At 37.0% G+C, this 27,433-nt stretch overlaps 1 protein-coding gene across 2 annotated transcripts in view; it reads right to left on the bottom strand.

The window, feature by feature from the left end:
* Nucleotides 1-27,433, bottom strand: part of EIF2AK3 (eukaryotic translation initiation factor 2 alpha kinase 3) — a gene marked incomplete at both ends in the record, with an annotated part of 60,334 nt that overhangs the window by 20,455 nt on the left and 12,446 nt on the right. The window contains 7 exons of one of the 2 annotated variants that reach the window (XM_084235122.1): nucleotides 6-226; nucleotides 1,577-1,699; nucleotides 2,302-2,442; nucleotides 3,749-3,911; nucleotides 5,056-5,290; nucleotides 6,896-7,046; nucleotides 8,785-8,983. In XM_084235122.1, the coding sequence (XP_084091248.1) occupies nucleotides 6-226; nucleotides 1,577-1,699; nucleotides 2,302-2,442; nucleotides 3,749-3,911; nucleotides 5,056-5,290; nucleotides 6,896-7,046; nucleotides 8,785-8,983 (1,233 nt within the window). The remainder of the gene's footprint in view (nucleotides 1-5; nucleotides 227-1,576; nucleotides 1,700-2,301; nucleotides 2,443-3,748; nucleotides 3,912-5,055; nucleotides 5,291-6,895; nucleotides 7,047-8,784; nucleotides 8,984-27,433) is intronic. The other variant, XM_084235123.1, reaches the window with a different exon arrangement.

The following is a 27,433-nucleotide window of genomic DNA, read 5'->3' as shown; positions in this document are numbered from 1 at the left end:
CTTACTCTGTGAGGATGAGGATGGAAAAGTCTGCGCACAATAAAAGTTGTTGCTATAATACAAAAAAGAATAGTTCCAACTATTTCTTTCCACCAGTGTAAGAGGAGAACTGGATCCTTTTTGCGGATGTTCTTATTATAACTGGGGTTTTCGAGAAATCTGACAGTGATCTGGGTGCTCCGTTTGCTCCTTTCTCTCTTGTAGTATGGGAGATAGTAACCATTATCTTAAAAAAACAAACATTAAAAGTTTTTTTTTTAAAAGATCCACCATGTAGATCCACCTTTAACTGTTCAAAACTACCTATTTTCCTATGCCTATAACACTAATTTACTTTCTTAAAGTTTCATCTCCAACACATTTCTCAGTTTCATTTATCTTTTTATTTGCTACACAAATATATTTTTCTATATTCCATTAAGCATCTTAAATTTTCTTTATATTGAATAATAAGACTAGAAAAACAGCTTCAGAGTGGCCCCATTTATTACATTAATAACGCAATACTTTAAATGCAAGAAAGAATTAGATAACACTAAAACTTCCTTCAAGGATTTTAAACTTCTCTTGCATTTAGCATCAACAGAATACCAATTTTACAATTAATCATTCTTCAAAAGGTGAAAGAAAAATATCTCCATCTTGTTCTTTGGTTCATTTCAGGCTGTCAAAATGAGTTTGTCTTTAAAAGCAGTCTTTCTTGGGCCTCCTTGGTGGCACAAGGGATTAAAACGCAAACTATGAAGCTATCCGCAGCCACACAGAGTGAGTTTGATCCCTGGCCAGGGAGCTACTTACATGGCACAGCAGGCCTCTCCAGACTCACCCGCTGCTACCCTCAGCAGTGTACTTTGGTCAATCTGCCTGTTCTGTTCCCCACTCTGTCTCCTCTCACCCCCCACACCTCTGGCCTGTACCCCAGTTCTGTATGCATAAATAAATAAATCTTAAAAAAAAAAGCAGCCCTTCTTGTCTTCTACATCTATGTCAAAGACTGCTATTTCTAGTTCAAAGTCGTGTGCTTTTTATCAATTTAAATTCTACAATAATTACTTTCCTACTAATTTTCCCTGTTAGAGGACAAAATGAAAACAACCTCATTTTATAGCATTTTCATATAGCTTTATGAGAAAAATATATTTTCTTCATTATACAGGCCAATATTATATCACATATGTGACAATTAAATGAGAACTAATAACATGAATAATGCTTATTGAACACTTACTGTTTGCCAAGCAAGATGCTAATTAACTTATATGTGCATTATCCTATTTAGACCTCATAGATCTATCTCACAACAACCTGATAGATATTAGGTTTACAACCCTTGATTTATAAATAAAGGCACCGAAACACAGGGCAGTTAGGTATACCCAGCCTTGGATGTGGCAAAACTGGGATTTGAACTTTGGCAATTTGACCTTGGAGCTTGCACCCCTGGGCGACAGTACTGCCTTCCATATTTTATTTTCTACCATCCAATTGACTATCTTTCATTTGAATTCTATTAAGTTCAAATTAATAAATTAACAAATAAATCCCAGCATTTCAATCCAAGAGTGATCATACTTACCATATGGATACTGCAGGATTGAAAGTGCACCGTTACTGTACTCTTCATGAGAAAACTTATCATTACTAAGACATTTGTCAAATTCATCAGATCCGACTAAGACAGGAGTTCTGGAAGGCGAATCTAAAACAAAATAGTAAAAATTAACTGTGGTAACTTTAATGAAAATGCATGTACTTCATTCATTCAAACAACAGATATCCAAACACAGGTCAGTTCAAATACATAAGTCAAACAAATGGCTCAAGGCTCTCTCCCTTGAAAAGCAGTCTTATACAGAAGGTGAGTCACTTAAATAAATTAAAGTACGATATGACGAGATAAAAAAACATACACAAGATATAGAAAGACAACTAAAGAAATTTGTGGCTTAATTACTTAAATTCAAGTGTCTCAAAGAATAAGATGTGATAACCAGATTTTTCATAAATATTCTTCATATCAACACATTAAGTGACAGGCATGGTTGTGAAAGGGTAAGAGTTTGTCTAAGTTATGTGGAGAAACATTTTATTAATGTATTCAATAGAAGCAATTGCTCCTTCAATAAAATCATGTTCTAAATGATCATTAAAATTCATTAATATTTGAAATATATTCCAAGTTTATCAAAAAATAGAGTATATAATAGTTGTAGTCTCTGCAGTATTTAAAACTATGATAAAGACAGTCAGGATTAAGTTTATGAACACCTTAATCTTTACAAAAGTTTATAATTCACTTACGAATTAAGGGTTTCCATTTGATTGTTGGCAAAGGAATAATAGAATTTTCATTATTAACAGATTCTAAGGCCTTGGGATTTGTAGGAAACTTTTCTGAAATTCTGACCGATGATTGTAGATACAGCTGCCCTCTGTACATTCCTAAATCAACCAGAACATTGTTATTTAAGTTTAGAATCAAACACCTTGATTTCTTTTCAAAAAAGGTTGATTTTGATTTAATAAAACTAAATTTAATTCCAGTTATATTGCATCATAGCTCTTTTCAAAGAGTTCACACCTGAAGCAATCAAATTTGATAGAAGATTTTTTAACAAAAAAAACAGGGGAAAAGTTAAACACAAGTTCACACTGTATTTCTCACCAAATAATAGCACATTTCTGAAATGATTGGCAAAATCTTCCAGTAGGAAAATTCCTAAATAAGTCACTGCACTCTAAAGAAACACAGTTTAGGCTAAATAACTTTCTCCATGAGGAAATGTAAACATCTATAATTTCAGAGATAATGCTAATTGTTAAATACCATCATTACACATATAAGGCATGCTATTCTTTTGAATTCTTAAATTTTACTTAACTTGAGGGGTGAGTAACACAGTGAAAGAACTTGGAGAAATTTGTAAGTATCTGACCACCAAAACTAGTTCAAATAATTAGATTAGAAGGCTTTCAAAATATATTATAGATCTTCAATTGCCCAGAAATGCAACAGAATTTTGCTTTTATTTTCTAAATAAGTTGTACAAATGCGTAGGAGAAAGGTAATTTCAAGGGGAGGGCAAACAGATATAGATGCAAAATTAAACATAGATAGATTTAGATTTTGAGGATATTTAAGTAATTTAAAATCATGTCCTATAAAGAGAACATTTCTAAGCCTCTCTAATATAGGTAGCAGAGCAAAAGTATATGCTGTAGTAATTTAAAGCTTCAGAATTGGAGAAACGGAAAATTAGTAGGAATGAAACACAAAGTATAAATCTTTAGTATAATCCAAGTCGAAGAATATATATATATATTTTTTTTTTATAGAGGCATGTTTTATTTTATTTTTATTTATTTGTTTGTTCATTTTGTTTATACATGCACTGGGTACAGTCAGAAGCGCGGGAGGGTGAGAGAATTCACCAGAGCCAGAGCGGGGAGCAGAGCAGGCAGAAGGACCGAAGTACACTGCTGAGGGGAGCAGCGGGCGGCAGGAGAGGTCTGCGCGCCATGTGGGACCCTCCTCCGGTGGCCGGGGAGCAGCCGGGGATCGAACCGGCGCCGCAGAGGCTGCGGGCAGCTTCGCAACCCAGCGCTCAACTGCTGCGCCACTGGGGAGGCCCACGAAGAATATATTTGTGAAATAACACCACTGTGGGCATGACTGAGTAGAAAGAACAATGTAGAAATATAATCTGGATGTCCATGTGTACTGTCATAGGTAGGAACATCTACCCACCCAAGTAAACGCTATTCTCTGTGGCTCCTCGGGCAGCTTCTACAATGTCTTCTTCATCTTCTAAAACTCCATCATTAGATGTATAACTGGTATCATCAAAAAGACTGATGGGAATGACTTTGCCATCCTTAACCAACCAGGCAGATGCAATTGGAGTACAAAACTAAACAAAAACAGAAGAGATTTTTAAATAATTTCAAGCAGTATTTACATAGCTTAAACTCCTAAAATACTACTTAAAATCACATATTTCTTTTTTAATTTTAATTTTCCAAGCATATTATATACAAATAAAATGTATGTATTAGCAGGGTACAATGTGATGTTAACAAATCCAAAGCTAGTTAACAAATCCATCATCTCACACTGTTTCTATGCGTGGTGAGAACATTTACGGTCTATTTTGCTCATTTCACCATGTGTAAGTAAATCAAATCACCACACTGGACACCTGAAATATACAGTTTTTGCCAGTTATATCTCAATAAATCTATGGAAAAAAAGGTCTATTCTTTCAGCAAATTTCAAGTGTGTACTACAGTATTGTTAACCATAAGTCAACATTCTGTACCTTATATCTCTAGAACTTCTTCATCCTGCATAACTAAAACTTTGTACGCTCTGACAAACAATTCCTTACTTCTCCCACCCCCAGCCTCTGGTAACCATTATTCTACTCCCTATTTTTATGAGTTCAACTTTTTCACATTCCTCATGTAAAAAAGATGGTTCAAAGTTCATCTTTCTGGGCTTGGTTTATTTCATTTAGCATAATGTCCTCCAGGTTCCTATGTGTTTTGGTAAATGACAAGCTTTCCTTTTGAGAGGCTGAATAATACACACAGCATGTTTTAGTGAATAATACACACAGCATGTTTCCTGTAACCATTCACCCACTGGTGGACACTTAGACTAATTCCTTATCTTAGCTATTGTGAATAATATTGCAATGAACAGAGAGGTACTGCTATCTCTTTGTTGATGGATTATTAGATCATACAGTGGTTTTATTTTTTTAATTTTAAAAAATCATGGAAAACAGCATTTTCCACAGTGGTTGTACCAATTCATGTTCTCAACAACAGGCACAGATATAATGTTTTACACTGTTCATTAACATTCTCACCAATGCTTACCTTCTTTTTTTTTTTTATGTAACAGCCATTCTAATAGGTATAAAACCACATTTTTTAAAGCACAGAAAGCAAGTTGAGAATTCAAAATGAGAGTCATTTCCCTCTACCCAATAATATCAATCCAACTGAGAAAGAAAGAAACCTATTTATAAATTTAGTGGTTAGAAGTACCTGGTATTCCCATTCTAGATGTCCTCCCTTCTTATTAAATGCCATAACTTTCCAATCAGCAACTGAGACCTTTATCACTGTATCCATCATGGCAGCTTCCTGTTCTTCCACATCTGAAATAATTTTGGACTCTTCTTTGTTCCCACTGGGTTTTAAGGTGCTTTCAATAAATCCGGCTCTAGTTTCCATGTCTGGAATATACCGAAGTTCAAAGTGGCCAACACTGAAATTCCACCTTAAATTTACAAAGGCGTGTTTTAGAATTTTACATTTTAAATAAAAGGACCAAATAATAAAGAACTCTTCTAGACTGAAGAAGCAAACACTAAAATTTTGTGACGAGAAAAAAAATAACTCAAAACAAACTTTTAGAAAGTACTCTGCAGATTTATGCCACAAGAGGGCAGACTTTTGTTCTGACCTTTTAGAAACAATTGTTCCCAGAGTTGTGAACTGACACAGCTAAGGGACAAATTCTAGAAAATTAACAAATGGTCACATTTCCAAATCAGAACAATTTATTTAAGGCACATTAACTTATCTTAAAGTGAGGTAGGATGCAGTCTGACTTACCTCCAAGTCTGGGTACATTTTATTCGAGTGCAGAAAAATGAATATATCACAATAAGACAATATAAAAGGCAAATCATGAATTTGAATGTATCAATTTATAATTTATATGTAAAACACGGCATGAACAGCAATATGGCCAAGGATACCAGACCTGAAGGTCCTACCACATCAGCTCCAATCTTGGATTTCTACTGCCTGAGATCTGCCAAGTCATTTAACCTTTTGAGTTTCAGTGTCCTTGTCCACAAAACATCAGCAATAATGTTTCCTCTGAATTAACATATAGAAAAATCACTTAACTGTTGATACATAAAGTTTTGTCACTTAGAAATAAAATGACCTAAAGAATTCTGTGTTAAAAATATGTCAAGAACAAGGATCTGAGATCCAAGACTATTCCTAACTGAGCACACAGCTCAGTCAAATGCTTAAGGAAACAAACAAAATCCCACCAAGCTAAAGAAAGTCAGGTTGCCATTTGATGAAAAGCACCATGCACTGTCCAGAGACTGTAGAAAGAATACATTCTTAACTGAGTTTAAGAAAACAAGTTTCAGGAAACTGAATTACATTACATTACAAGTTTCAGGGAACTGAATTACATTACATCAGATTAGACAAAATCTGAAAGTCTGGTTCACTTTCAAAAGATAAGAGGTGGGATCTAAAATTATTTTTACTGCATATGCAAGTTTAAACTTAAATATTAGCATTAAAGAGTCAAATATGTGGTTTAGGAACATCATATCTAACTCACTCATCTTATTTTTTGTAATCACATATGTAAATTAAAAGCTTACATAAGTAATTCATTACTTTAAAAAGGAAGCAAAAAGTTATTTGGCCAGAAAAGTACTTTAATAGACTAAAATGTTTTTAAATTGGAGTAGTCAGACAAACTAAGAAACTATATAGTAGGGAGAACTGTAGGCCAAAGTTGAAATAAAAAGCACAGGAACTCTGCCTTGAGAGTTTTTTGCATTCCAAGAATTTTGACCAATGAGCCTGCTTTGAGAAATATCATTAACCTTGGACGAAACTAATAGTGGACAGTTTCTGGGATTCCTTCTGGTTACCATATCCTAAAGCAAATTTTGAAAGTTCAGTTCTGAATGTAAAGCCCTTTTAAACTTAGGGTCTAAATTTCTTCTAAGAGCAGTATGCTTTTAGGGCAATACATAGTTCAGAAATTTTTCATAAAGAAAAATCCAAAGAATTATGGCTTTGTGCTTCTAAGTATCAACAGCAACATTATCTGAATACACACTTCTCATTGCCGCTACGAGGTCCGACAGCTCTGACAGTTTTCTGGGTGCGCTGCAGAAGCAGTGTGTCTTCCTGTTCCAGCTCATCATTATCCCACTGGCGGCAACCCAAAGCTGAGCAGATGTACCTCACCTGCAAACACAGATATAAAACTAGTAAGGGATATTAGTTACCGGAGATCAGAGACATTAAACAAATCTCTATCCATTATAAAAGGATGAGGAGAGGTGTAAAAAAGTGCCCCTAGTATTAAGATACATCAGCTAGGTCACCAACTCCTAAAATGAGCTATTAAGAATCGTAACAGTGGGCCTCCCAGGTGGCGCAGCGGTTGAGTGCTGGGTTGCGAAGCTGCCCGCAGCCTCTGCAGCACCGGTTCAATTCCTGGCTGCCGGGCGAGGGTCCCACATGGCGCGCAGACCTTTCCTGCAGCCTGGTGCTCCCCTCAGCAGTGCATTTCGTCAGTCTGCCTGCTCTGCTCTCCGCTCTGTCTCTGGTGAATTCTCTCACCCTCCCACGCTTCTGACTGTACCCAGTGCGTGTATAAATAAAAAAAATCTTAAAAAAAAAAATCCATTCTTTAAAAAAAAAAATAATAATAATAGTACCAGTGAATATTTGTTTCAGAGAATGATTTTAAGGATTTAGATCATTTTAGTCTGATTTTGAAGATTTCCAGGGGATATATAAGAAATGGAAACCCAGTTGAAATACCTTAGGAACAGCAGCACTAGCACAATTCCGGATGAATTAAAAAAAAAAAATTCAACCTCAGAGTTTCCATATAAGTATTTGGTGTCTGAAAATCTGAACTTTTCTTTTAGCTGTAGTATTTAAAAGTACCTTCTTCAAATCTTCATTAAAATAGAAATACTCTCAGATGGATGATAATGAGTGCCTTGGTGGTAGGTGTGGTGTGGTAACGTAAATCTCAAGAGATGTGAACCTGTAACTCTGAATCATATATGGTGTTGTGCACCATTTACCTGAGCAAGAAGGTGCTGTGGGTCTAACTTAGATTAGGTATAATGAAAGTCTGAACTCAAGGGGTCAAAAGGCCATTTTCCTAGTCTTCCTTGTTTGGGTCTTTAGTCTGATATATACACATACGCATTATATAGATAGATAGATAGATAGATAGATAGATAGATAGATAGATAGATAGATAGATAGATAGATAGATACACACACACATACATACACACACACATATATACCACATCATCTATATTATAATCACATCAAGGCAGGAAGGCATTAAAGATTCTGTCCTTTCTAAAAAGAAATGTTTTATGTTAGTTATTCCTAATAATGGATTTATATTGTAAGACTGATTGTGAGAAGCAGACCCTGATTATATCCTACAAGCTACTAATAGAGAAAGCCAAGGTCACTAACAGTATGACTATCATAGGACAGATCCATGTGAAATCTGATTGGAAGTTTCTGAGTCTTTCAAAGTCTCGGTCTTCTCATTTGAAAAAATAAACACAAACTTTCTTCTTGGTTCTTATTAGATAAATAAATGTAGCAGTTATTTCTATCATTGGGATTACTATTAATCTTTGGAGGGCTCCTCATCTTAAAAATAAAAATATGTCCCTTAGGAATATTGCAAAGATTTCAAAATAATGTATAAAAACCACACACGAGCCATATTTATTCTTTCTCTTTCTCCTGCTGCTCCTTAGCTTTGCTGCTTATTCTACTATGTTTGACAAAGCTAGTTTTCTTAATTATATTGCCCTTTTCCTAGTTCATGCTTCTTTTATTAAAACAAATGATATTCCCGGGTGAAAATTATAAGAAAATTCACTAACAGTAGAGTATAAGAAACTATTTCTTCTAGCCCTACCTATCCTGATTTCTCCTTAAATTCAACATTTTCACTCACCTTTCCACTATAAGCACTGAGTCCATAGGTGGTGAGAGACTTTCCTCCAACCAAAACAACATCATCTCCAAATTTGTAAGAAGATTCAAGAAGTGATTCAACTGTAAATGGAACTGTTTCCATACTCTCACGGTCTCGGTCCCACTGGAAGAGGTCTCCATCCAGGGAAGGGATGATCATCTTATTCCCAAAGACCTAAAACAAAAACTAACTTTTAAATGGATCTGAACTTGGGGCCTCCCCAGTGGCGTAGCGGTTGAGTGCTGGGTTGTGAAGCTGCCCACAGCCTCTACAGTGCCGGTTCAATCCCCGGCCACCAGGCAAGGGTCCCACATGGTGCGCAGACCTCTCCTGCTGCCCGCTGCTCCCCTCAGCAGTGTATTTCGTCACTCTGCCTGTTCTATTCCCCGCTCTGGCTCTGGTGAATCCTTTCACCCTCCTGCGCTTCTGACTGTACCCAGCGCTTGTATAAATAAATAAACAAATAAATAAATCTTAAAAAAATAAAATAAAATAAAAAATAAATGGATCTGAACTTTAAGAGAAGTATTCAGAATTGGAGTCCTAAGCCCAGGTATTCTGGCCTCCCTCTACAAGGTAGTTTATCAACCCAAATCAATTTAAAAGACTAGCCAATCTCTCTTGGGCTTACCAGTAATCCTCTGGTCTAGTTTTTCTAAGCTCTGCTTGTAGGGGCTAACAATTTCCCATAATGATATTGAAAGCATTCTATAATCAAGTGATTTCAAGAAGAGTTACTAGGAGCCCTTGCGGTGATACACACGCTAATGAACAAAATGATTTTCCAGTAAAGGGAGAGTATATGCAGTATTTTGCAAGTCTACTTTATCCTGGTCAGTAACTGTCACAGGCTCAGATCCGTGGAACACAAGTTCAGTTAAGCAGTATCCCATCATTTCTTTTATTTACTTCCTCAAATCTTCTGTGAGTAAAAAAATCCAGTAACCCAGCTTACTGATTCTATGCTCTTAGCTGCTCTGCCTTCTTTCAACTACGCTTATTGGGGGTCTACTGTATGCCAGGTACTATTTTGTTGCTTAGGATAGACCAATGAGTAAAACAGAAAAGCTCTACTGCCTGTGTAGAGCTCAAACTCTGGTGTTGAAAGACAAACAACATGATAAATGATGATAGAGTATATTAGATGACAAAAAGCATAGGGAAAAAATAGAACAAGATAAAGAGGAACTTGAAAGTTCAGTGTGTGGAGGGAAGCGGGTGGCCTAAAAGGAACTCAGGGTAGGCCACACTGAGAAAGTAACACAGGGCAAAGCCAAAAGGTGAGACATCACTCCATGCTGATATCTGGAGAGCAGCTTCTGCAAATACCTTACGGTGGATGTGTGCCATAATGTCTAAGATGTACAAGGAAAGCGAACAGGCTGCAGAGACCAGGGTAGAAGCAGGGAGAGCAAGCGAATGTGCAGAGATAATGATGGTTACAATTAGGTAGATAGCAGTGGTCAGATTTGGGCAATAGCGGGAAGGAAAAACCAGGATTTCATGGTAGATCCTTGTATGGGATGCGTAAGAGAAAAGAGTTCAAGGTGGGCCTCCCCAGGTGGCGCAGGTGGTTGAGCGCCGTGCTGTGAAGCTGTCCGCAGCCTCTGCAGTGCCGGTTCAAACCCGGCCGGCCGGTGAGGGTCCCACATGGTATGGTAGACCTCTCCTGCTGTGTCTGCTGCTCCCCTCAGCAGCGTATTTCGTCAGTCTGCCTGTTCTGCTCTCCGCTTTGTCTCTGGTGAATCCTCTCACACACACACCCATTCCCCCCCCCCCCCGCATCTGGCCGGTACCCCGGTTCTTGCATAAAATAAATAAATCTTTAAAAAAAAAGAGTTTAAGGTGATTCTATAAAGTTTTTGGCCAAGTACATCTTGTGTCCTGAGAAAAAGTATCAGCACATGACTTTGAGACATTGTCCTTGTGACATTTAAAAATAAATACAATTTGACTTACTTTATCTAATATCTATTTTCCTGACCATCTAGGCTCAAAAGCTTGGGAAAAGGGAATATAAAACAAGAATGAGTTTAACAAACAAGAACCAAAATCCAAACTGTCATAAGTTTGTTAAAAACAACTTTCTCTATGCACATCTTTGTTCCTTAAGCTGCCGAATCCTTTCTTTAAAGGAATGCTTACTTGAAAACTCTCCTCTAGTCACTGGGAGTTCTAAGTTGGTGCCCAGCTTACACTTTCCCCTCCTTTCCCAGCTCTGCCCCACATCCCTGGGGATCTGAAGGACAGGCTGAAAACTACCTTTCTAATCTACTTATTTAATTTTCTAGTTCAAATCCTTCTATCTCCAGCATGAACTACTATAATAGCCTTTTTACATTTCTTAACTGGTAATTTCCTGAATTTAACCTGTACATATCTTCTAGACTAACCTGAGTCAGAGTCAAACTTGGTATGATACTATTCAACAGCTCTATATTGTCTTCTTAATAAAAACCCCAAATCTTAAAGCTGACATTCAATGCGCTCTACACATGACCTCAAATAACATTTTCCTCTGTGTCTTTCACTTTTCCCTAGTGTTTAATGTTACTTTTATTGGTCAGTTATATCATTGCCAATGTCATTTCTTCTCCCTGGAACAACCTGTTGTATCAACACTGCCGAGTGAAATCCTATCTGGCCTTCATGCTTACTGTTTGCTTTGAAATCCAAGAAAAATTTGGCAGGGTAAGTTTGCTGACAAAGATCTTCCCAATCCTCAATACCATTATTTTTGCTATAACCATAAACTAAGTCATCATCATAACCTCAAAAGTTGTTTACTGTACCTTTAAAAAATATTTATCAGGTATACTAATAGGTGTTCATTCATGTTTAGACAATGTTTATACAGCAGCTGTAAAAGCAATGTACTCAAGGATATGATCAAAAAAGATGGGAGTGGGCCACCACTTAAATCTAGAGCAATTTAAGTACAAAATAATTAAGTACTAAATTATAAAGCACTGGGGAAAAAAAAGGAATTCAAGAGACCATACTGATAACAAGTAGATAAAATACATGACAGGGGAGAAGGAATTTACTGCTATTAAATGCCAAATGTCTACTAGTAAATATGAAGGGAGGTGGGATAGGAATAAGCATTTTGTAACCATCATAATAAGGATTACATCAGGCAGAGATAAGCAATGGGGTTAAATTCAGGTAGAAATTTTTATGAGGAGGATAACTGCATGGCCTTAAAGTGTCTTCCCCTCCTCTCCCAAATGGTTTATTAGTTACAAGAAATTAGAAAAAAGTTAATGGAGAATTAATATTCATTGCATTAACTAATATTATTATATAGAGAATTCGGACAACACCTTGACTGGATGATCAAAATTAGCATCACTGATGAGTGATGAATGAGATACCCTAAGAGAGAACACAACATCACCTATGTAGTATTCCAGCCAAGAATGCACAACCTGAATCTAATCAGAAGGAAGTATCAAACAGAAAATGAGGACGTTTCAATTTTTATATAGAAGGGCAAAGAGAAGATATCAGAGGTTTTGAGAAATAGAAGTGGCATGGGGGTTTGGGAGAGAAAGGGAGAAAGACAGAGTGCTCAAATGATAACACAAACAAAGTCTGGGGTAGTAAATTTGTGTATAAAGAGGTTGGTGGTTTTTTTGGTATTATTTTTATTTCTGTAAATTTTATAACTTAAAATTGCTTCCAAATAAAAGGTTAAAAGAGAAAAGAAAGGTATCCAAGAGGCTTGCAGAAGCCGTGTCATTAAATTCAGAAGGCCAAACCATATAAACTATTTATATGATGTATTTAAAGATCTCCAATTATCACTCTTCATTGAAAAAACACTTGATTTTTAACAAACTCTTAGATGACATTGCCATGTATTGCGCCTCACAATATGAGAGGCTTTTAGCATTACTGTTTTATTCTTTGCTTTCTTATATATCTTAATAATACCAGAAAAATAACCTTAGTTTCAAGACAGTAGCATTTGACCATTTTGGGTTAAATATTAGTTAGAAAATCAAATATTTACTGTTCTCTATGTTAAATATTCTTTTTACTAGAGCAGTATATTCAAATTATAAAGTTAGAAACAGGTAGTACAGTTGTCTGGTCATATCATCAGCAGCACTAGTTAAGTAAGCAGAAGGACAACAGGCATGCATCACTAAAAGAGGAAAAGGGGTTAATGGATCTGTCAAAAAGATAACAGCTGTTTTAATTGTTCCCTCCTCCATTAAGTTTCTTTTGATATAAGGCAGCAAGGGGCACTAACATTGGGGTTGCCCTGTAATTCTCCCCCAAGCAGTAGCAGACGCTTAGGGAACACAATGACTCCTAAATGCAAAGAAAACCAATGCAGTTCAACTAACATGGACTAAAATTCACCTTAGTTTTAAGGATGATCTACATGCCCACAAAAGTTAAAAAAAAAAAGAAAAGAAAAAAGCAAGTTATCTGCAATTAAAAAATATGGTTTAAATGACCAGGAAGATTTGATTTCACTGAACATATTGAGAAAAATTGCCTTATTTTAAAAGTTAAATCTTCAACAGCATTAACTCAATGAGAGAAGTGTAAACCCCAAAACAATAACAAAAAAAGCATGATGATTCGATATTGAATCGTCATGTCATATTTCTGGATTATGATTTTAAAAGCTTACTTTCAAAGAGCTGCTCTTCCCTAATTGGCTGCCTATGAGTCATACACACGGCTGCTAACCTTTGCACCCCGCTCTGCAAAGTCTCTCAGGCTGCATATGTGGAAGCAGATGGTGCTTTTCCTGGAGAGCCACAAGAAGAGATCTATGCATGCAGTTCAGGTAGAGAGATGACATCATCCCTCACAAGAACATTACCTCACCCTCCCAGCATAGGAATGAGTCACCCAGATTGTTAGCTGCAAATCTCTTGGTACAGAAAAAATGTAGGTTATGGTGATGAATTTTCACATTCCACTGATTTGTCCCTGTAAGCAGCTATTTGTTCTGATTCGCTGCTCTCATCTCAAACTAATTATGTCTTGCTTCCCCCTTCAGTCATTTTTTTTAAATGTAAATTCTTGTTATTTTGGGTCCCCCCCTTTATTTTCTCCTGTTCATAATTTTAAAATAAGAAGTTTGTTACCCTAACTGGCAGACTCAGTACCAAAGATCCAATCAAGGTCTTTATCCAGGCAGTCACAAAGCAGTTTAGTAAAGTAGTTCAATTTCTATTTCTGAACAAAGTGTAAATGGCATAATGAATACCAGTGGCACGAGTAACTAGGGACAGCTATTTGAAATTAGAATGTGAAAATAAGAACTTAATTTTCAAGGGGCAGAAGGGACATCAACTGAGAAAATAAGGGAAGTACTACTACTGAAATGAATAATCAGCAACAAAAAATTCTACTAACCATATGAAAAAATATTGTTTCATTTGACTTTTCCTTCTATTTCTATGCAACCATCAAGGGGTTATAGTCAACATTATTTTTACTTATAAAAATTTGAAAACAGGGCAACCCTGGTGGCTCAGAGATTAAGTCTCAGTGCTATGACGCTATCACCAGTCACTGTGGCATGAGTTCGATCCCTGGCCAGGGAGCTAACCGACATGGCACAGCAGACATCTCCTAGCCCACAGCTTCCCTCAGCAGTGTATTTCAGTAGATCTGCCTGTTCTGTTCTCTATTCTTTCCATGGTGAATCCTCTCACTTCCCATACCTCTGGCCTACATCCCAGTTCTTGTATTTATAAATAAAAAATATAAATCTTAAAAAAATTGGAAAACATAAAATGTAGACTAATATAATAAAACCCCAAGTATCTATCACTCAGTTTCAACAATTATCAACATTTTGCAAATGGTTCTCCACTCCCTACTACATATACTTGTCTACTAGAATATTTTATTTTTGTTTTTCTATGTTCTTTATTTATTACAGCATTTTAAAGTAAATCCCAGGCATCATGTTATTTCACCTACATATAATCCAGCATTCATATCTTAGAAACTATAGAACTAAGAGGAATTCCTTAAAATCACCTGACATTCAAAGTTCCCTGATAGAAATGCAAATCAAAATTACCATGAGATACCATCTTACACCAGTGAGAATGGCACATATTAAAAAAACTAGCAACAACAAATGTTGGCGAGGGTGTGGAGAAAAAGGAACTCTTCTGCACTGTTGGTGGGAGTGCAAACTGGTCCAACCACTATGGAGAGCTGTGTGGAGATTTCTGGACCTACTAAACAGAGCTTCCATATGATCCAGCAATTCCACTCCTAGGTATTTACCCAAAGGACACAGAAACATCCATTCGAAAGAGCACCTGCACCCCTATGTTTATAGCAGCACTGTTTACAATAGCTAAGCTTTGGAAACAGCCCAAATGTCCAAAAATAGATGACTGGATCAAGAAGATGTGGTACATATACACCATGGAATATTACTCAGCATTCAAAAAAGATAAATACATGCAATTTGCAGCAACATGGATGGCGCTGGAAGGGATCATGCTCAGCGAAATAAGCCAGAAAGAAAAAGAAAAATACCAGATGGTCTCACTCATAGCAGGAATCTAGAAAACTTAAATAAGGGACCAGGAAAATGAATAACTATAAGAAAGTGAAAATCAAAATCAACAAAAAACTATGAACCAGAGACACTTTTCGGGGGGTGGGTGGCGGGAGGGGAGGGATTGGGGTCAGAATGAGGGGGTTGCAATTGTATGGGGAATATAAAACTAAAATTTATTATTTAAAAAAAATAAAAATAAAAACTGAATCCACACTCTCAATTAAAAACAAACAAACAAACAAAAAAAAACCAAAGTTCCCTGATAGTCTCCAATGCATATACTATACTATATAGTATATACTATACTATACAACTACACAAACTCCTCCTATTACATATCATTCTTCCCTCTTCTCCTCCCAAGAAATCCTTCCACTCTTTTATATGCATTGATTTACTGAGAAACCAAATCATTCATACTATCAAGTGACCACAGTCTGGATTTCTTATGTCATTTAATTTGCTCTTTCATCCCCCTGAATTTCCTGAAAAGTGTGACAGACCCAGAGCTTTGATCTAAGGTAGGCTTGACTTTATTGACAAGACTACAGCACAAAACAGGTTCCTGAATTATGTTGTTTTGCTCAACATTGCTTCATTATAACACTCATGAGGGAAAAAGATACCTGGCCACACAGAAAACAGTATTGTTACTTACTGGAGGACCTGGTTTTGTTACATGTGGTTTTGCTTAATGTGGAAATTTCAAGAACCTATTGCAGGTGTTAAGTGAGGACTTACTGCACTACATAGGTAGTATTATACACTTTCTGTTATATCAGAGGTAAACAAACAGTTCATGGATTAAATCTGGCCCACTGTCTGTTCTGTAAGTGAAAGTTGGAACTTAGCTATGCTCATTCATGTATGTATGCTGTATTTCCCACTACAACAACAGAGACTGTAGGGTCCACAAAGCCCAAGATATTTACCATCTAGGTCTTTATAGAGGTTTATCAACCACTTTGTTATGTTGTAATTGTTAACAAGCAGTGGATTAAGAGCAGTCAGCTTGATTCCTCTGTTTTAAAGTGTCCTGTCAATTTTTCACCATTTTAGCATCCACTGATGATCTCATTCTAAAAGAGAATAAAATTATGGCTTCCAATCTATCATTCATTCTGCATATACTAGCAGGAATTTTTCAATGATAACTTTTCCTTCCTCATTTTTGCTTTGGAAGTTAGATTTCCATGAATTAGCATTTTCTCAAGTAGTGACTCAGACATTACACACTTTCAAATCCAAAAAGTTTATCCAGTGTTTTTCCTGAACAAGAAAGAGGGAAAAGAAACACTAGGTCCTGATGGTTAAAAGCCAACTCCCACATATAACCAAAGAAGCAGTAAGAGCTAAAAGAAAGGAAAGCAGTGAAGAGAGTGGGGGAAGGGAAGAAAAAGCATGTGATGCAGGCTCACCCAGCACAGAGATAAGGAAGAATAAACATAAACTATAAAGGAAAAGATAGGGGGAAAAATACCAACTATCTAGAATACTCACTAAAGGTGCACCTCTCTCACCTCAAGCATCTCTAGGATAGTAACTAATGCTTACAACTATCTCCCCAAGGAACTCTTAAAAAGATAAACTTCAGGGCCTACCCTGGTGGTGCAGCAGTTGAGCGCTGGGTTGTGAGGCTGCCTGCAGCCTCTGCAGCGCCAGTTCAATCCCCGGCCACGGGCAAGGGTCCCACAAAAAAAAAAAAAAAAAAGAAACTTCACCAACATTGGGTAGATATAAAATACATTAAAAAAAATTGAGTAGGGCCTCCCCGGTGGTGCAGCGGTTGAGCACTGGGTTGCGAAGCTGCCTGCAGCCTCTGCAGCTCCGGTTCGATCCCTGGCTGCTCCCCAGCCACCAGAGGAGGGTCCCACTTGGCGCGCAGACCTCTCCTGCCCCCTGCTGCTCCCCTCAGCAGTGTACTTCGGTCCTTCTGCCTGTTCTGCTCCCCACTCTGGCTCTGGTGAATTCTCTCACCCTTCCGCGCTTCTGACTGTACCCAGTGCTTGTATAAATAAATAAATCTTTAAAAAAAAATAAAGTTAGAACAACGAAAGTAAAAAAAAAAAATTGAGTAGATATAAAATACATTAAAAATATTTCATGAAAAGTGCTAAATCGTTGACTTCTTTGTTATCTGGAAAGCCCCTTTGTCCGGAACAATTACCTCCCTCACCATGCTAGCTGTTTTGCAAACCAAGGAGGTGGGACAACAGCAGCATCCAACATATGACATGGAGCTGGGTCCGCACGGGGATGACCGCACTGCATCCAACCCCAAGCCTGGGTGTGACTCCACCACTCACTGTGTGACCTTAGACAAAAACTAACGCAGTATCATTTTACAAAATTCCTCATGTAACTTACTGCACTTGATCCTCACAATCACTATCCATGGCTATATTAAGGTATGTCTTTTGTTTCCCAAATCTGTTTGTACAAACAACTTTGTACCACTCTGGAGATACATGGGCCTCCTGCTTTTTCCCAAGTCATTCCCTGTTCCCCTAATTCCTCCAAAGACAATAAATGGAAAGGGTTCTTAAAGTTCTCTTTTGCTGTGAGACTTTCAAAGAGATTCGAATGAATCCAAAGAGTGTCTCAGTGAGCCACCTGCACTATAAGCCAGTTATAACTAACTGTGGAAGTATTCATACTTATAAATATTCATAAAGTATTCACACCAGCTAGCAGTTGGGGAAATCTGGAAGAAAGCAGGAAAAAAACATGTAAAATCCTACTAAAACCAATCAATCTTTGAAGGACTTTTTCTGTTTCTCTGACTCATCATCTCTACCTGAATTTTAAAACAGGGCTGGAGTCTGAAAGTTTGGTGGTAGGTCTTCTCACCCTATTATATTTTCAGGGTGATGTTTCCTTTCAGTTCCCACAATATTAACAACTCAAATTTTCCCTTCAGTCCAGACCTTACCTGTCTGAACTTACCATACGGAAACAAATTTATGTTCTTCCTCCCTATACCCATTCCTCATTTACCATAAATCCTCCTTTGGTCTTTTAATTCCATAAAGACTTACTTTCCTTCTTTAACTTCTCTTGAATCCATCACTTTATACTCTCTTTCTTCCGTCGCCATCTCTGTCCAAACTGTCACCCTGAGTTGTACCATCTATGCAGTCTCGAGTCTCCTCACTTCTGCTCTCGCTCCCTCTTCCAGTCCATTCTGACTATCTATAGCCAGTATAGTCAATACAGTACAGGGGAGATTGGCTTTTTTTTTTAAATAATAAATTTTATTTTTATATTCCCCATACAATTGCAACCTCCCCATTCTGACCCCAATCCCTCCCCTCCCGCCCCCCACCCCCCAAAAAGTGTCTCTGGTTCATAGTTTTTTGTTGATTTTGATTTTCACTTTCTTATAGTTATTCATTTTCCTGGTCCCTTATTTAAGTTTTCTAGATTCCTGCTATGAGTGAGACCATCCGGTATTTTTCTTTTTCTTTCTGGCTTATTTCGCTGAGCATGATCCCTTCCAGCGCCATCCATGTTGCTGCAAATTGCATGTGTTTATCTTTTTTGAATGCTGAGTAATATTCCATGGTGTATATGTACCACATCTTCTTGATCCAGTCATCTATTTTTGGGCATTTGGGCTGTTTCCAAAGCTTAACTATTGTAAACAGTGCTGCTATAAACATAGGGGTGCAGGTGTTCTTTGGAATGGATGTTTCTGTGTCCTTTGGGTAAATACCTAGGAGTGGAATTGCTGGATCATATGGAAGCTCTATGTTTAGTAGGTCCAGAAATAGGGGAGATTGGCTTTAGTAGGATTTTCTTCTAGATTTTCCTAACTGCTGGGTGGTGTGAATAATTTTAAAATATAGATACTTCTACAATTAATGATTACTGCTTATAATACAAATGCCTCACTGAGACAGCCCTTTGGAATATTAGAGTCTCACAGCAAAAGACAAAATCCTTTCTGCTAGTTGTGGAGGAATCTCTCCCATTTAAAAGTCATTTCATCATTTCCCAAGGCTTGGGATAAAATCCAAAATGCTTAACATATTTACTGGACATTATATACCCTGGCCCTGGCCTCCCTCCATAAGCTCATCTCTACTACCCTCCCCCATCCTCAACCTTGTTGCCATCTTCAACTTTCAACTCCCATGTTAATTGCCATTATGGACTGACACCAACTATTTCCTCTCAAAGCATCCTTCCCTGTCTCTCCACCCACCCCTTCTCTAGGCAGCCCCTTCTCTTCCCACGATCTCAGCTGTAAATATTTTTGAAGAAGGCTTCTGTCCCAGTCAGGCAGGTCAGGACACCCTTACTAAGACTCTTAGTTCCCCCTTTGTTGTGGCAGTTACCACAACTCGGTTACCACAACTCAGTTACATTATCTAGACTTTAATTATTTCGTATCTGTCTCCACAGCTGGTTCCACATAGTGCCATGCCTCCATGAAGGCAAAGATCTCAGTCCTGGGCATTGCTATACCCCATTCCTACTCTCACAATGACCGGAGTTAAGTTGGGGTACCTTTGCCTCTCCCTCTGGGCTGATTTAAGAGGTAGTTAGTGGGCCTCCCCTGGTGGCGCAGCGGTTGAGCGCTGGGCTGCGAGGCTGCCAGCAGCCTGTGCAGCGCTGGTTTGCTCCCCGGCAGCCGGCGAGGGTCCCCCCTCCCAAAAAAAAGAGGTAGTTAGTGCTCACATTGTGCTCAGCAGCATGCTGTACCCATGATGTCTCTGAGAATTTGTTTTTGATAGGGCCTCCCTGGTGGCACAGGCAGCTGAGCGCAGCGCTGTGAAGCTGTCCACAGCCTCTGCCGTGCCGGTTTGCTCCCCACCGGCCTTGGAGCAACCCAAGTGGCGAGCAGACCTCTCCTGACTCTCCCGCTGCTCCCCTCAGCAGTGTATTTCGTCAGTCTGCCTGTTCTGTTCCCCGCTCTGTCTCTGGTGAATCCTCTCACCCTCCTGCACATCTGGGTTGTGCCCCGGCTCTTGTATAAATAAAATTAAAAAAAAAAAAAGAATTTGTTCTTGATAAAACACATGAAGACATAATTATTAGTATAAAAAGTGCAAATGTGCTGGTATTTAGGAATTTCAAAAAGCATAGAATATGGGAAAGAGGACAAAGAAAGATCTGGATAGAGTCTCAGCTTTACTACATCAGGCTAAAATCTGAATCGTTTTGTGCCACAATTTTCTCATCTGAAAAATGGGGGTTAATAAGAGGATCTGTTTTATAAGGCTTAAGGATTAACTGAGCTTGATAACCCTTTGCAAACCATAAAGTGCTAATCAAACAATAGTTTTATGTAAATGTAACTCTACCATATACTTTCTTTTATTCTTTATAAGAACATTTCAGAAAATAACTATGGGTCATTAATACAACCAAATTTCAAAAAAGCCTTTAGAATTCAAATAGCTACTCCAAAAATAATTTCAAGGAGAGGGTAGCGAGCTTAATTATGTTAGAGGCAATTTTTCTTTTCCAATCTTGGATTCACAACACTCATTTATAAACAAAACCTCAAAACTAAATAAATATTAATTCAATGCAAGAATTAAATAAATCAAACTATTATCTGAAATGTCTATCAGCCCTAAAATTCTCTTGCTTATACCAATGAAATTCTGAAGATCTATAAAGTACTTATTGATCACAATAAGATAAACAATATTAAAGATATGTTAACAGACATCTTTTTCTATATTTTAATTCTTCAAAAAAATACACATGTATGGAACATAAAATGGCAATTCTTAAACCAAAATGAGCAGTTGACAAACTGTTAAGATGCAGGAATTGACTATTTGTGACCTTGAAAAAAAAATGTTCCAACCATATTGTGTTGAGGGAGTAATTTTTTATTTCTCTGAAAACACTGAACTAACCATGGTGGGGAGAGTAGAGGAAGCTTATTTGCTAAGAGTAAAGTGTTCCTAGGAATTACATCTCAAAGACCAAGGACAGGGACATAGTGGTTAACAACTCAGTAGCTGATCTAACAGGAGGGATCGTGAGATCTTTCTAAATTTTAGATGTTTTTCATAATAGATCTGGATATTAGTAGAAGAAAGATAGCCCAAGTGACATGCTTAAAAGGAAATGCAGACTTGAAAAAAAAAAAAACCAGCCACCCCCAAAGCGGTTCGGTATTTATTATCATCAAAAATTGTGAATTGCAAAAATGAAAAATGATGCAAGAATTATATAAAATAAATTTAAAAAAATTGTGAATTAATGTCCAAGAGCAGTGAGATCCCAAGAAGATAATAATCATTTCATTCCTTCTTTCCTTAACTTTTTAAGTATACTTTTCACATTTGTAATAAAAAAACATATTTTAGTAAGTATCTCTGCCTTAGATTAATAAATGCTCATGAAGCAGATAAGTAATGTACACATGTGCCTAAGAAATCTATTTCCTAAAAGGGTAAATCAATTTCACACTTGGCAACATGCATGCTGGAATAAATGAGCTTAGTACACAGCATTGCTTTCAGTCATGCTAAGGAGCTAATAAAACAAAATTAAATCAAAGCACTATTTCATTTCTATAAAGAAAAGCAATTAACCTACACAAATATGTAAATACTAACTTGCTACATGATTGATGGCGACTTTTCAAAATCAACAGTCATCTTATATGACATAGTCAGGCCTGAAATGTGCTTGTTTATATACAAAGGAAAAATTGCAAAATGACCAGACAACTTTCAGTATAAGTGGAGTCTCTGAGTGTACAGATCCACTTTTAATAAAGCAATACTCATTGCTAATGGATTATCAAAAGCATGGATTTGTGAACAAAGCCAGTAGCCATTAAAAGTGTACTCATTCCAAAGGCTTTTTTGAAAGAAGCCCCACCTTTGAAGGCCCCCCCGATGAACTTAGTCTAACCGGGAGGCTCAAGAACTCCAGCATCATAGTTGTCTCTCTCTGCACCTGTCTGAAACAGAAAGCGTGTCCCTTGGGGAGAAACATGCCTAAAATAAAACAAACCCCCAAACTCTAACAATAGACTTAGAATAGAGTTGTTTGTTCTTTTTAAAAGGGGGTGGGGAGAAAGCACATTTTAACAGAAAATGGAAACAAAAACAAATATGGTATCCTTAAATAAAAGGTATTCACTTAAAACCAAACTCACTATACATACAATATTACAATATGCATTCTAAATATAGATAAGGACAGTTTTTATGAATGTGTCCCCAACACATACAGAAACAGATAGTTCAAGAATATTCTATTTAGATTTAATAAAGAAATGCTGCCCACATACCCCAAAGAAAAACTATGCTAATAGGTTATAAAACAAAATTTTAAGACAATAATGAGGAACTTCAGTAAGATCTCTTTGGTGCTTTTTCAAGGTTAAATCTGCATCAACTGGAGGAAAGCAAATCAGATTTCACCTCAGATGGTCCTTCTGAAAACTAAAAAACAAAATTCTTAGCTACTATCAAAAGCATTAGGCTTAGAATCTAGGACACATCTGTTTCAACTAACAGTGAACTGAGGTTCATCATTTATTCTCTCTCTCTCTCTCTCTCTCTCTCTCTCTCTCTCTCTCTCTCTCTCTCTCTTAAACACACACACACACACACACACACACACAGTCTTAGCTTGGTTTATATCAGTATTCTTTTGAGGAAGTTTGTAAATACCTAGTCAAGAGTGACAAATCAGATGTGTCCCAAGGCACTTCAACCTTCCTACAGCACAAATTAATTCTAAATATAATGTACAACACCTGTTTTTAATGGAACCGTCAATCTCTCTCATCCTCTGAGAATTTATTTTTTTACTGACATCTTCAAAATACCACTAAGGCAACATAATCCACTACTTTATATGCCTTTTGGATCAGAAAAGGTTAAGGAGCAAGCCAGGAGGTATGAGATATACATCTAGAGATAATTTCGAATGAATTTGTTTTATTAAGGTATCCTTAAATATAGTGAAAAGGGAAATTCAAAAATTCCTCCAGATATTTTGAGTTTTCATGTATTAGGTAGTACCTGATTCCTGACGTTAGAAAAAATCTTTAAATTTAGTCCAGTCCCTTCCCAGAGAAGCAAATTAAAGCTTTACTGGATTAAATAACTTAGCCAAGTTATACAGCAAGTTAATGGAAGAAGAATTACTAAACTAAAATTCCTGAATCTAAGTCCCTTCCCACCACATAGTCTATTAAGTGCCTGTGCTGCTTTACTTTATTATTCCAGCAAAGTAAACATGATCTGCAATAACATAAAATTACACAGTCTATCAAATCTTTATCCTTCAGTTTCCATTGGATTAATAAGTAACTTTAATAATTGTTGCATAGAGAGTACAATCTCCAGCTTTCTGGGCTCAGTTTGCTTTATCTTATACCACTCTTATTGAAAGCTTGGAGAAACTGATGTTCTAATACGGGAGTCCCCAAACAAGAGCCATGGGTCAAAACTTACTGTCATCTGGGTGGTGCCAGCTGGTATCTCCACGCCAGCTCTGTGTGCCTGCTGTACCTAGCCCTCCTTCCCACACTATCCTGCCTACCAAATCCCCAGGCTTCAAAGAGAGAAAATGAATTATTTCTTATAAAAAGTTAGGGGCCTTCAAAAAAATACTGTATGCGATACATTTAGAACAGTATTACTCTATGCATCCTATTCAAAGCATTTCAAATAGCAGTTTTTGATCCTCTTTTTGTGATATTTTGTCAAACTTCTGAATGTAACTTCTAGACGTTGAGCAGCACATGTCTCACTGAGTAACAGATGACTCAAACACTCCATAGCGGCTCACTCCTTGTTAATGTGTTCATGATCTTACAACTATTTTTTCCCCATACATTTTACAATTTTATTAAAATATATTTGACATATAACATTGTGTAAATTTAAGATACACAGCATGGTGAGTAAACACATTTATATATTACAATAGGCTTGCCATTGTAGCAATAGCAGGCACTTCTAACATGTCACATAATTATAATTTTTTTTGTGGTGAGAATAATTAGGATCTAGTCTCTTAGTTTGATGGTTATTATACAATATTTTTGTTTATATTCATTAGGTTATGTTTAAGATTCATCAGATCTCTCAAACTTAATTATCTACTAGTGATCTTACAACTATTCTTACTATTCTTATAGTATTTCTATTACATAATAAATCAGCAATTTCCAAAGTGTGGTTCGATTTTTTAGAGGTGTAGAAGATCAAATCATTTTCATAGTAAGGTGTTTCTTTCCTTTTTACTGTCGTGAAAATTTGTTCTGATAGTGCAAAAGCAATGACTAAAACTACCGATGCCTCAGCATGAATTCAGTACCAAACTAGTAGTCATTGTATTCCTCACTGTCACATTCTCACAGCAAAAAATAGGAAAAGACAGTTTCACTCAACTATTCTGATGAAGCAATGAAAGTCCATTTCAATTTATAACCTGATTATATACCTCCTACTATACTGCAAGCCTAATTAGGAGCATACCCCTAGTACTTCTGCCACAGATTGAAGCAGGCCTGGAGGAAAAGTACATAGGCAATTGAGTTTTGAACTAAACAAGTGACATTTTTTTCATAGAACTTCACTTTTACTTGAAAAAATAAGAGAAAAACATGAGACCTGAGTATCTGTCAGATATTTTCTAAAAAACAAAGTAAACTTTGGACCTTCCTGGTGGCGCAAGGGGTTAAGTGTAAGCACTATGAAGCTATCCGCAGCCACTGCAGCACTGCAGATCTGAGTTCGATCCCCGGCCAGGGAGCTACCCACGTGGTACATCAGAGCTCTCCTGTTGAGCCTGCTGCTCCCCTCAGCAGTGTATTTCAGTCGATCTGCCTGTTCTGTTCCCCACTCTGTCTCTGATGAATCCTCTCACCTCCCCACACCTCTGGCCAGTACCCCTGCTCTTGTATGCATAATAAATAAATCTTAAAAAAAAAAAGCAAAGTAAATCTCTCATTTCAAAAAATAATACTTCATTTGTGATAAAAATTTAAGCTTTCAAGTGAAAATCAAAAGTTTGGAAAACCAGTATATACCAGTTGAGCCTGACAGTGTCCCAGTGCTTCAAGGCTTTTCAAGGGTCAGTGGTGATAATGGCAAACTTGATTTTTTTAAATTTTATTTTCTAAGGCAATACATCAATATTTGGGAGATCTGCATAACTCAGTGCATCAGTATTTTCCAAATGATGTTAAAAAATCATGCATAAGTAAAAGGTAAGACAGACAAACGGATATCAATGCAACAGAGTTCAAAATGTCCACCGATAAGGTTTCAGATTCCACAGTCCAACTTTAAGAAACATCTGTTGTTTTGGTGTAATATCAAAAGGAATGAACACAATCACCTGAAAAGGCTATAAAATACTCTTCCCTTTTCCAAATGTATGTGCTTTGATTTTCTTCTCCAGATGGTTCAAACAAAACAAGAATGTTAAACATACTGAATAGAGAAGCAATAAGAAAATCCAGTTGTCTTCTATTAAACCAGAAATTAAAGAGACTTGTAAAAGAGTAAAACAATGTCACTTTCCTCAGTAAATTTTTGGAACTGGAAAATCCAGTTATTCTTCATAAAAATGTTATTTATGCTATTGTACACTCTTATTTTTATTATGAGTTACAAAATAAGTCTTAAATTTTTGTTTTAATTTTTAATATGGTTTAAGTAAAGATAGATATCATTTAAGGGGGGGGGGGAAGCTCTTTGGAGTCCTCCATTTTTTAAAGCAAAAATACTAAAAAACAACCCAAAATGTACATGTCCTGAAACTACCAATTTGGAGACCTGCTGTATCAGACTTAGAGCCTGCATTTGTGAAGGGGTGGTCGGAAGGAAGAAGATGGGGAAAAGGCTCAGAGCAAGAGAATGGTATACAGCCTGGGGTTCAACTTTATCATCTTTTGGGTCTACGACTTTAAGCAAGTTAACTTTCCTTTTGCATAAAAGAAGACATACATATCAACCTAAGAAGGATAACTTTCCTTTCGCATAAAAGAAGACATACATGTCAATCTAAGAAGGATAACTTTCCTTTTGCATAAAAGACATACATATCAACCTAAGAAGAATAACTTTCCTTTTGCATAAAAGAAGACATACATATCAACCTACAAAGGATTGCTATGAGGATTACACTGTATAAAGGACATCACATGTATATTCCAGCCCTGGGAACAGTGCTATAGTCACAATGAATTCATGAGTCAAAAGAAATGGGCCCAAGAACTTGGGACAGCAGTAAAATCTAGCAAACCTGACTTGTAATCACACATGACTCAATGTCTCTGGATTTTCTATTTCTTTCTATAATGTAGAGAATAAAATCTAGATATACAAAGAGGTCTCAGGCCTCTCATCCTGCATGGAAGATGGTCAGGGAGCTTTTTGTTTATTGTGTAAAGGCAACACTGTGAAGCATTTTAAATATGCTGTGAGTCAACATTTCAACGCATTCTAACCAAATCATCTAGGGTTTGGACTAGGTGGGAAGGAGGGCACCAAAAACAAGAAAGGGGGCCTCCCTGGTGGCGCAAGGGATAAGACACAACCTATGAAGCTACCCAAAGCCACTGCAGCGTGCGTTCGATTCCTGGCTAGGGAGCTACCCACAAGGAGCAGCAGACCTCTCCTGACTCGCCCGCTGTTCCCCTCAGCAGTGCATTTCAGTCACTCTGCCTGTTCTGTTACCTGCTCTGTCTCTGGTGAATCCTCACCCCCCACACCTCTGGCCTATACCCTAGTTCTTGGATGCATAAATAAATATTTAAAAAAATAAAAATAAAAACAAGAAATCCCTGATAAATCACAGAAAATGGTCAGGACTTGGGCTGGTGAGAAAGTTGAACAACAGTTGAAAAAGCAGCTAATTATAATTGCTTTTTGATGACTAGTTGCTTGTAATTTAAACACACTTAGCTTCAGGTTATTACAAAAGTTTGCTTTCCAATTTGATATAACATGCAAGTTATCTTTTTAATGCACATGTATGTTTTAGTTTGCAAACACACACATGCTTTGCACCACTACAAAACAGTCATATTACCTCAGGTGTAAACAGCTTATAATCTTCTGATTTTG

This window comes from Talpa europaea (genome assembly GCF_964194135.1).
Source record: "Talpa europaea genome assembly, chromosome: 6".
Classification (NCBI taxonomy): domain Eukaryota; kingdom Metazoa; phylum Chordata; class Mammalia; order Eulipotyphla; family Talpidae; genus Talpa; species Talpa europaea.
The sequence above is the reverse complement of the archived record's forward strand: the minus strand, read 5'-3'. Positions and strand labels throughout refer to the sequence as shown.